General features: G+C 38.5%; 1 protein-coding gene across 1 annotated transcript in view; it reads right to left on the bottom strand.

Annotated features, from left to right (window-relative positions):
- Nucleotides 1-3,373: 3,373 nt before the first annotated feature.
- PCSK6 (proprotein convertase subtilisin/kexin type 6) overlaps nucleotides 3,374-17,137 on the bottom strand; it is a gene marked incomplete in the record, with an annotated part of 114,398 nt that continues 100,634 nt past the window's right edge. The window contains 5 exon segments of the mRNA XM_072402647.1: nucleotides 3,374-8,543; nucleotides 9,667-9,779; nucleotides 9,885-10,014; nucleotides 11,524-11,627; nucleotides 16,717-16,804. Coding sequence (XP_072258748.1) covers nucleotides 8,446-8,543; nucleotides 9,667-9,779; nucleotides 9,885-10,014; nucleotides 11,524-11,627; nucleotides 16,717-16,804 — 533 coding nt within the window.

The raw sequence follows: 17,137 nt of genomic DNA, 5'->3' as shown, positions 1-17,137 counted from the left end.
CTGTGTTAAGCAGCACTAGTTCCTGTACCTTGTCAGAATTAATCTTATGTAGGATCTGTTGTGGAGGCTTTAAGGATTTGCTGCAAGTACTTCAGACACCAGATGTAGAAAGGCTAATTTTACAGCGTTTAACTCTAACAGGTTGATGTAATAGGTCTTTTATCAAGTTAATGGAACCTTGGTTGCTTAGTGTGATGTCAACACTCCTCATCTCTGAATGGAGTGCCCCATTGTGATCATCCAATCAGAATGTCTACTGAATAGACTTGGATGTAAGAGAGAAATACTGACATTTTTTCCTACATTCATTGCAAATTTGTATATGGCAAGACCATGAATAAGATTTCAGGAGATTTGCATAGGACTAGTTGCATGAATGTGAAGGTAGAGACATGGCAACTCTTTTCCTCATTATCTTGGGGTGTTTGAACAGAGATTAAAGAAGTAACATTGTGAAAGTTTCTGTGGAATGTATAGAGTAAAATATATTCTATCTAGCTTGAACCCTAAAAATTGGGAGTACGTTTGTGGGTGTCAGGTGGAATTTTTCAGTACATATGAAAAAAAAAAACCCAGACCCAGTCAGTGTGGGAAGGACAAAAGTGGATCTTCCTGCATGAAAAATAAAAAGATCTAGGCAAATGTATTCCCTTTTGAATAAAAAAAATCATATTGCAGACTTCCAACTCAGATTCTAAACTGCAGAAAGCATATATGGAAGACTTGGTAAATATATAAAAGGCATCTTTCAGGTCTATTCCTAAAGAATTTGTGTCCAGTATTTTCCGCTGTTCTAGGGCATAATAACATGCAGGGCTGGATGATCAGAGGGCCCTTCTTAATCCCCTTTTTATTACTTTTAGGACCCAGCAGCTCGGGCATACAGATTCTCAAATGGGATAAAACTGAGCTGATGGTATGAGTGGAAAGGAAGAACTAGCACTTGTATATTTTATTTTGGTGGCAGAAATGTTTTGCAGAACTTGATTGACCAGAACCACACAATTTAGAAAGAGAGTTTTCATGATTGCTTCTAAGAATTTCCATGGAACATCACTTGCTGTCTAAAGTAACACCTTCAACCCTTGATGAAAGTTTTTTTAGTCAGCACCAACTTCCTAATGTTTGCAAAAGATTTTCTGGCATGATACTTGCCTCTCACTTTTTAAATAAAATCAGGTTGTTATTATTACACAGTATTGTTTAGCGCTATCATATTACGCAGCGCTGTACAAGGTCCATAGTCATGTCACTAGCTGTCCCTTAAAGGGGCTCACAATCTAATGCCCCACCTTAGTCACATGTCTTTACATGTCACAATACAGTCAACAGTCAATTTTGGGGGGTAGCCAATTACCCTAATTGCGTGTTTTTTGGGATGTAGGAAACCAGAGTACCCGGAGGAAACACACGCAGGCACAGGGAAAACCTGAAAACTCCATGCAGATAGTATCCTAAGATTTGAACATGGGACCTAGCGCTGCAAAGGCCGGAGTGCTAACCTCTGAGCCACCGTGCTGCCCACGGGTCAGTCAAGTACGAAGATTCAAAATTTGGAAAATCATGTGACCCCAAGGCAGTCATGTAATTGAAGGATTGTCCAATCATCAGAACTGATCTGCTATAAGATTTTAGCAAAGCTTTCCTGGAAGAGAGCAGAGATTTACTTGAATCATAACTGGCAATATCACCATTTTTCTTTGGGAGCCAAAAGAAAAGCTCCTGCAGGAACAATTTTAAATTGAATGTTTTTCAGTGTCTGATGCACTTTTCTCTCAAATATGTGCCAAAATACTCCTTCTAGAAATCAAGTCGAGATCTATTTCAACTGGTAAAGTGACTTGTATGGCTGGTGTGCCAATGTATTTAAAAGCTACTTGAGCAAAACTATGTAGTTCATTACAGATTATGCAGAGTTCTGAGGAAAATTGTATGAGGAATTTTCCTGTAAAGCCTCACATAGAACTTTTGTATTTTCCTTAATGTGCCTTATTCAAAAGAGGCAGAAGGCATGGTATACTCCCAATATATACTGTTGAGAGAAGCCGCATCAAACAATGAAGATGTTTTGTGTAAGGCAAATGCTGCTCTCTATTTGAATCTGTGAATGTCCAAACATACTTTGGGGGAGAAAATTGTTGGAAAACTCCTCCTACTTTCTTTACATTTTTGTAAAAACTTCTGAGCTTGTCTTCCTTAGCCAGGCTGTCACTGACCTTAGAGTCACAAATATACATCCTCATCTGAAAGGGAAGAATAGGTAAGGACAGTTATCTTTCTGGTGTTTTTCAGTCATTTTGGGTATGACCGAAACCTCTTTGATTGCGCCATGGGAATAGGATGTGTCAACTCTTGCAAGTGTTGACTTAAGGATTGTTGCTGTGGTTGCTAGTTTTCTTATTAATTTTCCAGCAGTGCATTTGGAAATCAACCATATTGCCCACTGGCCTTTTGCAAGAAATTACACGCAGTCCGTCCTGCATTGAACACACATACCCAGCAACAGTCCTTCCTATACAACCCTCTGTCCTCCAGCAGAGCAGGAAAGGTGGACAGAGTCTGCTTCTGCTACTCTTTTCTGGAGTTGAAGCCATCAATGGCAGGGCAGAAGTGTTGCTGTAATGCTGCAGTGATTCATTTGTGGTGGATGTTGAGGCAGGGTAGAAGCTTCTGGGTCCCCTTGGACAATAGCCCACATTGTTCCCTCTACAAAAACATACCCTGGTCCTGTCCTTTCCCCTAGCCAATGACAACGAAGTAAGGGTAACAGCACATTAATGAACCCCACTTCTGCTCTTCCCCTCCAAAATATGAGCACTGATGTGTTTACTCCCCCCCAACCTGAGCTCTGATGTAGTACATGAGGCGGATACAAAATCAAATTCAAATACCATCTGTGTGTTCATTATTAAATCATTACATTTATTTTCCTAAATACAAGCAGTTTATTTGGGTCTTTAAATGTTCCTGGAGTTCATCTTTAAAGCCCCATTCATACTAACACACTTGAAATAAGATTTGGTGGACTTACATTTAAAGTAAAATGTTCACAGGTTCAGACTGTTGCAAAACCCCTTTGCAGTATTATACTCGTCTGTTCCAGATTCAACAATAAAGCCCATAAAGCTGCTGAGTTTTTACTCAATGTATGATGATGGATGATGGATGATGTGTGCAGAACATGCATGTGCATAGCCCACAGGCTTCCTTGGGGATATCCCCCCTGGATCAAGCAATGATGAATAAAGGAAATGCAGAATGGGTTTGGGGGAAGCATATTATAAATTCAACTGGATATGCACATTTCATATTTTTTAATATTAGACACAGACACTTTTTTAATAACAGTCTATAAAGTAATAAACCAGAGCCATTTCAGATAAGTAGAATTTTATTAGTCATGTTAAAACATCTTTGGATCCAACCCCAGGCACTACATGCTGAGGTAAATGGATAGACATCCCTTTTCATTCCTGTAGCCCAGAATGGCAGATGTTCAAAGTTTATCCATTAATATTGTTTGAGAATGATGGAAAATTGCCATACAGGGTCATGGATAAGTAAATCTACTACCAGCATGTAATGAAATCAGCATTTGTAGGCCCCAACATTGGACCTAGGATCACTAGACCTAGTGACATTGCTGAGGTACCTGTGATGTATGTCTCTCAGACAAAAAGTAGCCATACATGAGCACCAAATCAACTCACAAAATGCAGACATTATTATGAGCTGGTTATTGTGCGTTATCGAGGGTGAGCTGCAGATTGGATGCAAGCATAGTGTAGGCTCTCTTGCCTTAGCCACTTCTAAATAAATTTTTATCTGCAAAATTCTACTAAAATATATATTTTTTTATATAACATGCAACACAAAAATATCTACAAAATGATTTCTGCATACTAAATAATTGCGGGCATGACAGACAAGTAGAAACACAACAGTAAATATTTCTTATACAAAAAAAAAAAAAAAAACATTTATGAGAAAATACACGCAATAATCATATAATTTAAGACAGTATGTAAAAACAGTGCTGAGGATTTCTAAACCACCTACAGAAACTAACAGACCTCTATGCTGGGTACATACTCCAATTCTTAATTGGGCATCAAAAAGTTTACGTACAGATCTGACATTGATGTGCCAGGTTTTTTCTTTACAAATGGTCCTACGCCAAAATATTGATGGTGAATAGAACCTCTCATGGCAGATTAGTAAATAAATGCTTCCAGCATACACCAGGGAAAATAAGTATTGAACACAGCAATGTTTTCCTCAGTAAATATATTACTAATGGGGCTATTGATGTGAAAATTACACCAGATGTTGGTAAGAACCCAAGTAATCCACACATACAAAGAAATGAAAAATATATCCATAAATAAAGTTTGTGTAATAAAGTGGATTGGCACAGGTAATAAGTATTGAACACATGAAGAAAAGGAGGTACACAAAGCATGAAAAGCCAAGAAACCTGCTGAAATCTGTCAGTATTTAACTGGTTTATTCCTAATTGATGGCCACGACCAAGTGCTCCTCCCAAGATTCCTGACAGGAGTCAAACGATTATTCAAACGCATTGTCTAAGAGCCAAGGATCACTCTAGGAGAGCTTCGGAAAGACTTGAAATAAAGTATTAGCAGGTACCGTTGTTCCAAGAAAACAATAGGTAACATGGCCTCTATGCACGCTCACTGGGCACAACATTTTGACAAACCAGTGAAATACTTGGAGAATTTAGTCTGGTCAGATGAGATCAAAATTTAACTCTTTGGAGGCCATTGCACACAGCATGTTTGAAGGAAAAATGGCACTGCACATCAAAAAAAACAAACAAAAAAAACATACCAACAGTGAAGTTTGGAGGTAGGGACATCATGGTGTGGGGCTGATTTTCAGCATATGATACTGGCAGACTTCATATAATTGAAGGAAGGATGAAAGGAAAAATGTACTGTAACATTCTTGATAAGAATCTGCTGACAATGATCCCAAACACACAGCCAAGGAAACTCTCAGAAAGTTGCCAGAATGGCCCAGTCAATCACCCGTTTGAATCCAATAGAAAATCTTTGGAAAGAAAATGACTGTGTGGCAAAATGGGCCAAAATTACACCTGAGCAATGCATGCAACTAGTCTCTTTATACAGGAGTAGTCTTGAAGCTGTTTTTCCCAACAAAGATTTTTCTACCAAGTATTAAATACATTTCAGTAAGCGTGTTCAATACTTATTCCATGTACTATTCTACTTCATAACACAACTTTGTTTTGATTTTGTATGTGTGGATTACTTGAATACTTGGTTGTTACAGAAATCTTGTGTAAATTTCAATAGCCAAGTTAGAAATACATTAACTGAGAAAAACTTTGATGTGTTCATTACTTATTTCCCTGCTAAATAAAATGTGCTGAAATCCTGGATTTGTTCTATGACATTCATACTTGTGAAAAAAACATTTTTCCTATTCTGGGGGAATATGGATTCAGTTTACAAGAAAAGAAAATGTGTGTGTTGTGTTGTATAGTAACCAGGGATTTGATTTCAATTTCTTATCAGGGGTGACTGGACAATACCCAGGTCAGGTCTTCAAGATTACCTTAAAGTAGACCTGCCAAAAATAAAAAAAATTATAGGTGCCACTGCTTATCCCCTTCTAAAAATGCCAACTGTGCACATGAGAAACCACATTACTAGCCCCATAGCTTATAGTACATATACAAATGAAAAAGAAGGGCGAGACCTTTAAAAAGTGTTGATAGACTCTATAATACATACGGAATAAATCTTTTCATTGTGGAGATCCATGGGAAATACTTTCATCCATTCACATATGCAAAAAAAAAACCTTTAAAATAATCCTATTGATCAAAAGGATCCCAAGTACAAATCTATGCTAAAACAATAGTCGATCTCTGATATTTAAGCATGTCATGACAATTAAACAGATTCTCCAGTAATGAGTTACCTGAGTTGGACTTTTAGGTGATTATAGGGAACTTAAATACATTGAAAAAAAAGCCATGAAGTGCAGCTCCTTTACCTACCACCACTGGCCTCCCTACCTCCAAAATCTGTTTAATGACACCACCAGCAATTTTTCCTTTTCCTCTGGTTGGGATAGCTATCCTTGCAAGACCAAACAATGCTAATGTAATGATGTGGGAGCAATGGTTAGTTTTGGATCCTGTGGGCCCAGCCTGCAGCTACGGGGTGGCATGAAAACAGTTTGGGTTCACAGAAAAAAGGGCAGAATGGCAGAGTGGGGAAATTCTGCCATAGACAGGTGTTTAGCTGAAAATGTATCTATGTCATCAATCTCTCTAATGACTAGTCTGTGCACATAGGGTGCAGATGTCACACAAACCCAATTTATTCCTGGAAATTTCATGAGCTAAGAGCTGTAAGTCAAACTGCCACCTCCGAGTATGCAAAGTTGGTTTAATACTTATGCATTGTGATAAAGCAAATACAGTACATGACATTCCAGTGCCCCTTGCCAACACACCTCAAGGTATATAAAGCAAGTCTTAAAATATTTGAACCATGTGGAGCATCTAAAAAAATTGTGCATATTCAGGTTTATATGTCAAGGTGTGACTTGTGACCTGCACAAAAAGCCACATGAACCAACCAGGACCTAAACCTTTCTTGATGAGCCTCAAATCTTACACTGGTAACATTATGACATTTATGTTAAAGTTACCAGTGAGAAATTTGGACTCCATATCTGATTGAAGTAATCTTGAAATCTGGACTCCATATCTGCTTGGAGTAATCTGGAAATCTAGACTTCATATCTGCTTGGAGTAATCTGGAAATCTGGACTCCATATCTGCTTGGAGTGATCTGGAAATCTAGACTTCATATCTGCTTGGAGTAATCTGGAAATCTGGACTCCATATCTGCTTGGAGTAATCTGGAAATCTAGACTTCATATCTGCTTGGAGTAATCTGGAAATCTGGACTCCATATCTGCTTGTATTTCTGGTATTCAGCCACATTCCTATTCTAGAAAAGCACAGTTTGTATAAGCACGTTATTTTAAGCAGTTTTTACTATTACTGAGAAACCAGTTGGGTCATGAGATCTGTACTTCGTAATTTAAAAGTATTCTGACAGTGTGCTAAATTTGCCTTTATTAAATATTTGCAATACACTGCAAAGAGTTAATATGTTTACTTACCAACAGTAAACACATTTGACAAAACCATCAGATTTTTAAAGTTACAGCACTTGGCTATATGTATAACTCTTACATACATATGTGAGTACCTTGTTTCAGGTGGCAGGCTGTAGGAGGCAACAGAGTGTATGGGATTCTAGTTATTTTTGCCTCAAAGAGAAATTCCCTGGGTTATCAGATGGAATCTTTACAAAGCCTGTACTTACTTTATTCCTCATTAACACTGCTAATAATATTTCTCCAACTAGACCATAATGGTTCACCGACCACCAAGGTTCCACTTCACAATTGATAACCTAGTGTTGAAAACATCTTTCAGAAAAAGAACTCTTCCAGTAACTTTGAAATCTATTTAGGTTGAACTCCACACATTTGATGCAATTTCGTGATAACCAAATTACATATACCCTCAGATCTACAAGCTGAGTACTGATTTCAACCAGAAGTGACTTAATAACTTTTTAATGAATATCCTATAAATTATACAATAGTGTTAATCTACCGAGCTGTATTAAATAATTACAAAATGTGTACTGTAGAAAATGTATACTTAAAATAACATCCCTGCAATGTGAAAGCGTACAAAATAGCTTTAGATTAATTTGTGAAAGGGGAACAAATGGATCATGGCAGCGTAGTGACTTGTGTTATTCCTTGTCTGCCCATGCTCATTACAATTCAGCCTGCGTTATTGACATCTAGTAGACCGTGCCACGCATATACCTTCCAGCAATAGCTTACATTTAGATTTGAGACCTTTTCTATACCATCTTTTATAAAAGACACAGATTCCTGGAGTATCTCCAAACCCTCTGGAAGCAATCCTGTTTTTTTTCTTAGTATACACAGCAGCGGACCCAACATTACCAACCCAAGTTCACATTATGAGCCCTTTTATGTTTGCTCACCACAGTATCCATTGACACACAGTATATAATAAAGGATGGGGTGATTGGAATACATACAATGTGGAAAAATAAAAACAAAAGCTCTTGCTTTTTACACATATTAAATAAAATACAGGCTGCAGCCTGAAGTCTGATCCAGCTCCATGAACATCTTTTGTGTAGCATGTTTAGAAATGCAGTACAGGTTATGTCACGCAGAAATCCTTGAAATCCATCCACTGCCTGTCAGTTTTGGCATTAAATGGATCAATGCCATCAAGATAGCACCATAGCCAGAAGTGGGCAATCTAGACTCCACCGGCTCCAGTAACTTCATTTTAGGAACGTGGCAACACTTCCTAAAACACAGTCAGCCTGCTAGCATACACGTCCGGCAACAAAACTGAATGAACAGCTTCCGCTCACACAGCTTACTTGACTTCACCATCTCGCAGAACATCTCGTCCGCTGATCGAAATAGAAAAAAGAAAAATTATTTTTCAAGCAATCTGTTGATCTAGAGCATCCAGTGGTAAAAAAAATCCATACTGCAAAAGGTATATAAATGAAAGACTAGAGACTGTAGAGGCAAACAGTTCTATCTTTACTTCAAGCTGGCTTCACTACACCCCAAGACACCTAAACAAGTACTAAAGCTGCTTACTTTTACTTGGGCAATAATTTGGAAAGCAGCAGGGCGGAGAAAGCCAGCGCCAACCTCCTTATTTCTTAGTAAAGGATACCTTCCAAATGTACCATCTAGCTGGTACTACACTGTGTGATGCAGTTCTTCCCATTGATCCTTACTTTACTAAAGGCGCAGTGATATAAGAATCTGTGGAAAAAAATGCAGAAGACAATGCACCTGGATTTTTGCCTTGCTGTCCCTCAATATGTAGCCAATTCTTTTATACTGCATATACTGCAGGTACTTTTAGAATAATCATGTGACTGTTATAAGTTTTCTGACCCTGGAGAGATACTGAACAATTTGTTACCTTTCTACATACCTGTTGTAGTCAATACAAGGGAAACCCTAATACTAGCCAGGGTTTTTTTATTTATAGTATAGGGAATGCAAAAGAAGGGGACGGCACACTGCAAGGTTGGCCTAACAAAACTCCAAAGGGGTTAGAAACAAATACGGTTTTTGAATTATATGGATATTGAAGTCAGGAAGTGACGAAGATTTTTTACCCTATAATTGATATATTTCATAGCAAACACTTGTTCATGCTTTCCAGTAGCAATGATGTTTTATTTCTATTGAAAAGACGTATCCTTCCTTTCTTCATTGGAGATTCTGCTAGGTTTTTATAATTTCTTTTGGAGGACTGCTGTTACAATGCTTTGTTACTACCCTTATGCATGTAAAAATGTACATCTTTGTGAAAAGTTTTGCTTGGCAGATCACTATTGACTCCAAAAGAATAATAGAAGTGATAGAATAAATGTGACTTTTTAGGCAAAACATTTTTATTAAAAAACAATAACTTTCAGCACATTTGTAGCCTTAAAAGTCCTATTTAAAATCTTGAAGTGCTTAAGATCACGAATTAACATTATTGTTGGCACTATTCCAAATGCTCACCATTGTTGCATGTGTGATTTGTAACACACGATCCACTAAGCAGACTGTAGCCCTCCTTGCATCGGATGCAATTCTTGCCTGTGGCTTCACACATCAGACAGTTTTCTTCACATCTGTAAATGCGGATTTCAGATAAGCACTACACATACTATTCTTTGGTTCTGATAACCTTATACAAAAGTAGGCCTCCAAGAAATCTTAATTTATGAGTAGCTTACCTGCGGCAAACTTTGTGAGGCAGCCCAGGAACATCTTCTGAATAAAATCCCAGGCTGCACATTGGAACACAGCGCCATTCATGAAGATGGTGGTCCTTGGAGCATTGTGTACACTGGTCCTTTGCAGATCCTAAAAATACCAGATGGGATACACCACTAAGAAAGCAGTCTTGGGATCTGGCAATCAAAACTACAACAGGTTGGCAACATATGGGTTTGTTGCATTCGGTTTTTGTAAAAAAGCCTATATTTCAAAAAGGTGTACAACTTCATATGCACAGCATATTAGGAGAGTACATTCCTTTAATCAAATCCTTTTTTGGTTCTAAGATAATACCTGAAACTTTGCTTCCCCATCAAGGTTGCAATATCAGGTCCATCTGCTCAGCAGAATTTCAATACGGCTTTGGGGGTGCCAGGACACCAGGCAGTCCTGCAGTTGCCTCTCTTGTTTTTACTGGGATTGCAATGGGGTTAATTTGCAGTTCTAACAAGGTTTCATTAGGGAAAGTTGTTTGCTACCAATGACAAATCACACAGTAATATAAATTTATAATCCAGATGAGAGGAGGGGATAACCACACATTTAAATAAAGGGCGCACATTTCTCCAAAGATGTATTTAGGACACCTCAGTCACTTAATGCTTCAAAAATGTCCCCACTCATGTGATGTCAAAGCACTGCCAAAGCAATGAAGCATATGTGCAGGGCATCAAGGATCCTCTTGTTTGAAAATGAGCCTGTGGTTCTAATATAAATCAGCTAAAGCCCTGCATTTACACATTCATCCAGCTGTAATGTAGTAAAATCTAGAAAACACCTCTGTGCTTTTCTAACATGAAATAACATCACGGGACACCGGCCACCCAGAAACTTTCTAATCTGCCTGTGTGTGCCGAAGCCACAGGGCAGAGTGGTTCTTCTGCCGGCAGTGTAAGAAACAGAATGACTATGCTGGGAAAACAACACAACGCCAAAATATTTATTTACGTCAACAACAAACCTGCCAAGTTCACTATAGAGACAGCTCAGTGCCATACACATCACTATGAATCCAAATACTATTGGATTCATAAACTGGTTGATTTTTCAGTAATGAACATATCTGGAAGAGGGTCTAAGGGCTCAATTTCTGCAGCTCCAGGAACAAAAAATTGGACCAAACATTGTATATCAGGGCAATAATGGGATCGTGAGGTCAGGAGGTTTTCTACCATCTCCAAAAGTGTTACCTAGTCCCATCTTCAGGTGAAGTCCAAAGACAAACGTTCTCTGGCTTGGTCTCTCCATCCTAAAGTTAAGACCATATAACTGTAGCAAGGCTCTCCGGTTCAGAAAGTTACAGGTCTGATCTGTCGCAGAATTTTTATAAAGGGCATTTAGATTTATCTATTAATCCCTACCAAATGGGGCAATTATATTAGTGAAAGAGTTGCATGTTTGCCCCATGGATCTGCCTTTCCACTCCCACTGGGGAGATAACTAGCAGTGGCTATATCAAGAGTCTCTTTCTATATTTCTGAAATGATTTGATCTGTGAGGCTCAGAAAAGAAAGTTAATATAAAAATCATTTAAAAAACCCAAGGACTATGCCTGGAAATTTGAGATTGGTGGTAACAATGATAAATACAACATACCCACACAAGACTGGCAGGTTGAGTGACACTTGTCACATTTCATGAAAGCCATGTTGTAAAAAGTCCCTGGCTCGCACTCTGGTACACAGACGGAACCTGAAAGGCTACAAAAGAGACTTGTAAATACACAGATATATCAGATTGACATCTAATTGAAATATTTTCCCAATGTAATCTTGTCCTTTGGAAATGGTTTTTGAATAACAATAGCATTATGTAGATGAACTTCTGATTTTGGTCAATTGACAGAACATTTTTACAACTTTAAAGTCATTTAATTTATATGAATGTTAGAAGAAAAATACTACATCGTTGGGAATTTAAAAAAAAAAGTTTCAATATAAGCCCTATAGCGAATTTTTCTACGTGAAACCATGGCAGTATTTTTTAACCAAGGTTCTGTGGTTCCTCCAGAAGTTACTAGAGGTTCCTTGAGCAATGAGCAATCTGAGCTTCCCAGGTCAGTTTAAGTGACGGTCAATGATCTTTTCGGCTATCTGTATTGAGCATTCCCAGTAATTTAAGTGGCATTCCTATACTGACCACCAATGCTACTGTGGTCAGATGATGCAGTAATTATAGCAGGGGTTCCCTGAAGACCTGAAAGTTAGTGTATTTCAAAGGGTTCCACCATGTTAAAAAGGTTGAGAAACACTGCTCTATAGCAAGGTTTCTCAATTGGGGTTCTGCAAGGAGTCCCACTTCTGGATTTAAGCTCCCCCAAAAGGTGAATTTTTCTACCCGCAGCTACAGATAACAGACACTGTATGTAGGTAACGAGCTGAGATTAGGAGCATCCTCTGTAAGGGAGTGCTCCTAATCCAAGCTTGTTACAGTGTAGGTCCACTATCTTGTTCCTGACATTCTTGGACAGATCTTTTGTCTTGGCCATGGTGGCTAGTTTGGAGTCTGATTGATTGCTTCTGTGAACAAGCGTCTTTTGTACAGGTACTGTAACAAGCTTGGATTAGGAGCACTCCCTTACAGAGGGTGCTCCTAATCTCAGCTTGTTACCTGCATACAGGGAAGACAAGACAAGAGAAGAGGGAGCCTGAAATCTTGCTGGTTGATAGGGGATGAAACACTCACACACATTAAAATGCACATCAAGCTCTGACTTTTGAGCACTGGGTTTTTAAGGGTTCTTTTGTTGTTAATCTGTCTCACACAGCTACAATAAACCTACCATTACAGTTATAGGCTGTTCATTTCTTTGTCAGAGGGCAAACGTACAAAATCGGCAGGGGATTAAATACTTCTTTCCCTCACTGTAGGTATATATGTTTTAAAGTAGGGGTTCCTGAAGCCTGAGAGAAAAGCTGCTTTATTCACTTCCCCCTCAATTCTCTTGCAGAAGGTGAGGGGTAAAGGAGCTGAGCCAGCAGACTGCAATTACATACTCCCCAAATATAAATGGATTATAGTGTGCAGGGATAAAGGAAGGTGGGGATTTACTTTTCCTGGACTAACCCAAATTTCAAGCAAATAAAAATATATGAAAACAAACTTAGGAAAAAACACTACATGTAAGCAATTGAAGAAATGGACTTCCCATCTTTGTCATTTATTTTCTGTACCCTGCACTCGCCTGTTCTTCATTTATCCAAAATAAGTGATACAGCTGCAAGCTGTGGTGGCATAAGACGACCCAGCATGCTAAAACTATAAAACTACCACATAGCAGATAAATTGTCTATTTCCTTGTATTTTTAATCTGACAACTTGTATGGACTGTGGAGGTGGCACAAGCTTTAAACAGTTTAGAAAACATTTGCCAAGTTTTTATTAATATTATTGACAGACATTGCTGGTTGCCTAGTTACATCGATTTTAAAAAGCTGCTCATTTACATCCCACACGAGATGAGCAACCATTGCCTTCTTATACTACCACTGCAGGTATAACAATATAATATCAAATCAAAGCTTTACATTTGTTACTTTAAGTTACTGATTGTGTAGGTGCACTTTACATCTTTTGCAGTACTATTACCTTGCGTGACAATTGTTTTCACTGTAAATGCACAGGGTCTGATTACAAGTGGGTGGCTTTTGGAAAACTGCAGAAAAAAAATGGTGTTGCCCATAACAGCCAGTTACGTAATATAACAGGCAGCACGGTGGCTCTGTGGTCAGCACTCCTACCTTCCAAATTCAAATTCTGGCCAGGACACTAAATGCATGAAGTTTGTAAGCGCTCCTCATATTTGCATATATTTCCTCCAAACACTTCTGTTTGCTCTCATAAACATTAGAGTAGATTAATTTGCTTCCCCTCAAAAGTTATCTTTAGTGCCTTTGAAAGACAGTTAAAGGGAACCAAAGTTCTATATTAAAAAATTGCCATCAGGCTGGGATTTATTGCAGAAAGGGAAAGGCTATGTTGTTTCTGCAAAAAGCATTATTACTTGTTGCACATACCAGGATACCCAACACATAAATGCGGGTGCCAGGTTTGCATGCGTTCCTTCACACCCACATGGGAGTTACATCCTCCTGGACTGTCCAAGTGCAGGAAAGAAGGAATTAGATTGCAGCCGTCGCAAGAAAACGTGCACAGGTGAGTATCCAATGGGTTTAGTTTTGTTCTCATGACTATGAACTCTGTGTAAAGCTCTGTGTAATATGTGCTATATATAAACCTAATAATGAAGTAGCAGTATTTTAGTGAACGTTAGAACCCAAGGGTCTAATGGCTTGCTCCCACTTTGACCGCTGCATTGGGGCAACCCATTCATGAACTCACCAAATGCACTGGTCAATGCTCTGCAACACAGAGAAGCCATGAATGTTGCACAGGACAGGAGTTGAGTTGTGATAGGAGTTACAGTAATGCCAGCGCTTTACCATGCAAATGTATGCATTGTGCATCCATGTAACACACTTGTATGAATGCAATTTGCATTTTTTTTATAATAAACATGCTTTACATAGTCCATTCTGTCACAGAAAATTAAGAGACTGCAATCATAAGTTATCAAATGTGGGAAAAATGTGTCAAATTCGGCATAAAATTAGATTTAGCAAGAGAACCAATGGTTTAGGGCCACTTAGTGATGGTGACTAGTAAAGGAAGCAAAGATGTGACATGATGTACCTGCTGCCTGTCACAGTAATGGCAATGGCCTTCTGCCTGTCAAGTGAAAAGCTTTGTACACACTCAGATACCTACTTTAAATTTCTTTACGTATTTCATTTTACTGTGGAACTATATGGAGAATTAAAAGCAGATTCAAAATCGTGCTTAATAATTTGTTGTTTGGTGTCCAATTACCAAAAAGTATGCTTTAACCTTTTTGTTGCATTGCAGTGCTGCTGATCTCCTGCAGACTCAAGTCTGTGCATCAACAAAGGCTCAGTTGTCACCTGGAACAGTAGTTACCTGAGAACTACCAGGTATTTTCATAAAAGGTTCAGACTTTTTAAGAAACAAAGAAAGAAATTACATTAACATGCTAAAACTTGTAAATCCGGCGATACTCACCTGTATCCATTTCTTCATAGGGGGTTACCATCTTCCTTCTTCAGATCTTTAGCCAGCTTGATTTGGTGGGCTGGGAAGATGTAACCTCTGCACAGGTGCGCAGGAGTTCATTCAGTGCCAGCAACTACAGGGGAAGCCGGGTATCCTGGCAATCATCGCTAACTAAGCAATCAGGCAGACCAGTAAGAATGCTGACTGCAGAAAGGACATCATCTGTCCCTTCTGCAATAAAACCCTGTCTGGTCACAAATTTTAAAATTGGCAGAATAGTAGCATCATGGGCACAGGAGAAGGTGCTTTATCAATTTATACTAATATTGGTACTGCTACTACCCACTAACTGGTACACTGGTTAATGGCACTAAAAAGTTCTACTCCAAATTACTATCCCTATACGCTCATTGTATCTGGGTTTGGGAAAATATATTCAATTTCTCCATTTACCAAGGCAGTTTTGTCAGTTAACCACATTCCATCTATGGATGGCCACAAAGAACCAGTTTTAAACAAAATGTAAGCTACATACAAATGCTAGATTCTTCATTGCCCATTTAACAAATATTCAGTCTTCTCACATTAAGAGTTGATTCAACTGTCTTTCATAGTTGCTCAGTAATCCATCCTGTCGGATCACAGAATGACCGATTGCTAATAATTACCGTTTCCAATAGAGGGTTAGGTAATAGGGACATTTCCCGCTTGTACTCCCTATCTCCTCTCTTTAAAACAGCACTGGTACAGTGCTGATTTGTTCCTACTGTCCCTGATAATAGCCAGAAGTTCATTTCAAGCATAAATGGATCTGTGTGTAGCTTTGGATAAACTCACTAGGCTTAAGTGTGGTAATTAGAAAGAGACAAATATCAGACTGCTGACATTCTTGACTCTGCTGGATGAAGACCTAACTTTGGAATATGGTCAGATAACTCCAGCTCATGTTTTGATAAATTTTAAATATCACCCTCATTAATGACAAAATCTACTTGGCAGATGATTAGCATACACAGATGTGAACTTCTAACCTTGCCCTTCATGGGAGGAATCCGGAACATCTTATTAGAAATTAACGTGTACCAAGATCAAAACTGACTGCCATTAACAGGGGGTTGTGTGGAAATACCATTGATCTCTTTCTACTCTTTGAAACCTGGTGAACCCTTCAAACCAAAAGAACAGCAGGCTTTGGCTTTACACCTGAAAATTATAATTAGTATATTAAGTGTAAGTATAATATATTAGTATATTATACTTACACATATACCTGACAAGGGGTAAGATATGTGTAGGATATCTGAGTAAAAGGATTAACAGCACTAAAACAAGACAGCAGGATAGGCAACCAATGGCTCCATGTTTCCCATGACATGTTTCCTTTAATGTAGAACTAAACCTAAATATGTAGTTCTGTCTACTGATTACTTGTGTGCATGCTCCACCTAAAACTTTTGTTTATGTATACCTACTGTAGATTCAGATGCACAAATCCTTTTTTTTTCAACTACAACTACATTTCCTTGCATGCACAGTGCCATTCAACTTTTTAATAGACGAGCATGAGTGAGAGAAAAGTGGAGATTATTTTACTGCACCCCACTGTGCACAATTATGCAGTATATGCATCAGCACAATATTGTAGTACTGCAAGGAGCCTTGCATGCATGCGTGTTGCACCCAAAGGTTATAATACAATGGTAAAAAATATGTGATTACCTGAAACCTTCTCTACATACAACACACTTATCAGGATAACCAAGACATTTCTTGCAGTTCTGGTGACATTTGAGGCATCTTCGGAGACCTTAATGAATATAAAACAAAGTAAACTCATCATCATTACAGTCAATCGTATATCATTATCATCAGTCTACAAGGGGGTGCTGAGAAGTTCCTGGCTTTTCCCCCTTCCAGATGAAATAGAAAAATGAGTGTGGGGGCACATATGACAACCTAACATCTTAGTATGTAACTGTGCAAATATCTGATCTTTTTGATTCTTAAAAAGTTTTTTTCTTTTAGTGAGAAGCTGTGATGGCAGAGGCACAAGCAAGTTTCACATTGTTGGAGTTACGGGCAGTCATGAAGTTTTTGTTTCTCCAGGGAAAGTCAGCAAAGGACATTCACACTGAGATGT

This window comes from Pyxicephalus adspersus, chromosome 2 (genome assembly GCF_032062135.1).
Source record: "Pyxicephalus adspersus chromosome 2, UCB_Pads_2.0, whole genome shotgun sequence".
In the NCBI taxonomy this organism is placed as follows: Eukaryota; Metazoa; Chordata; class Amphibia; order Anura; family Pyxicephalidae; genus Pyxicephalus; species Pyxicephalus adspersus.
Note: the sequence above shows the minus strand (reverse complement) of the source record. Positions and strands in the feature narration are given on the sequence as shown.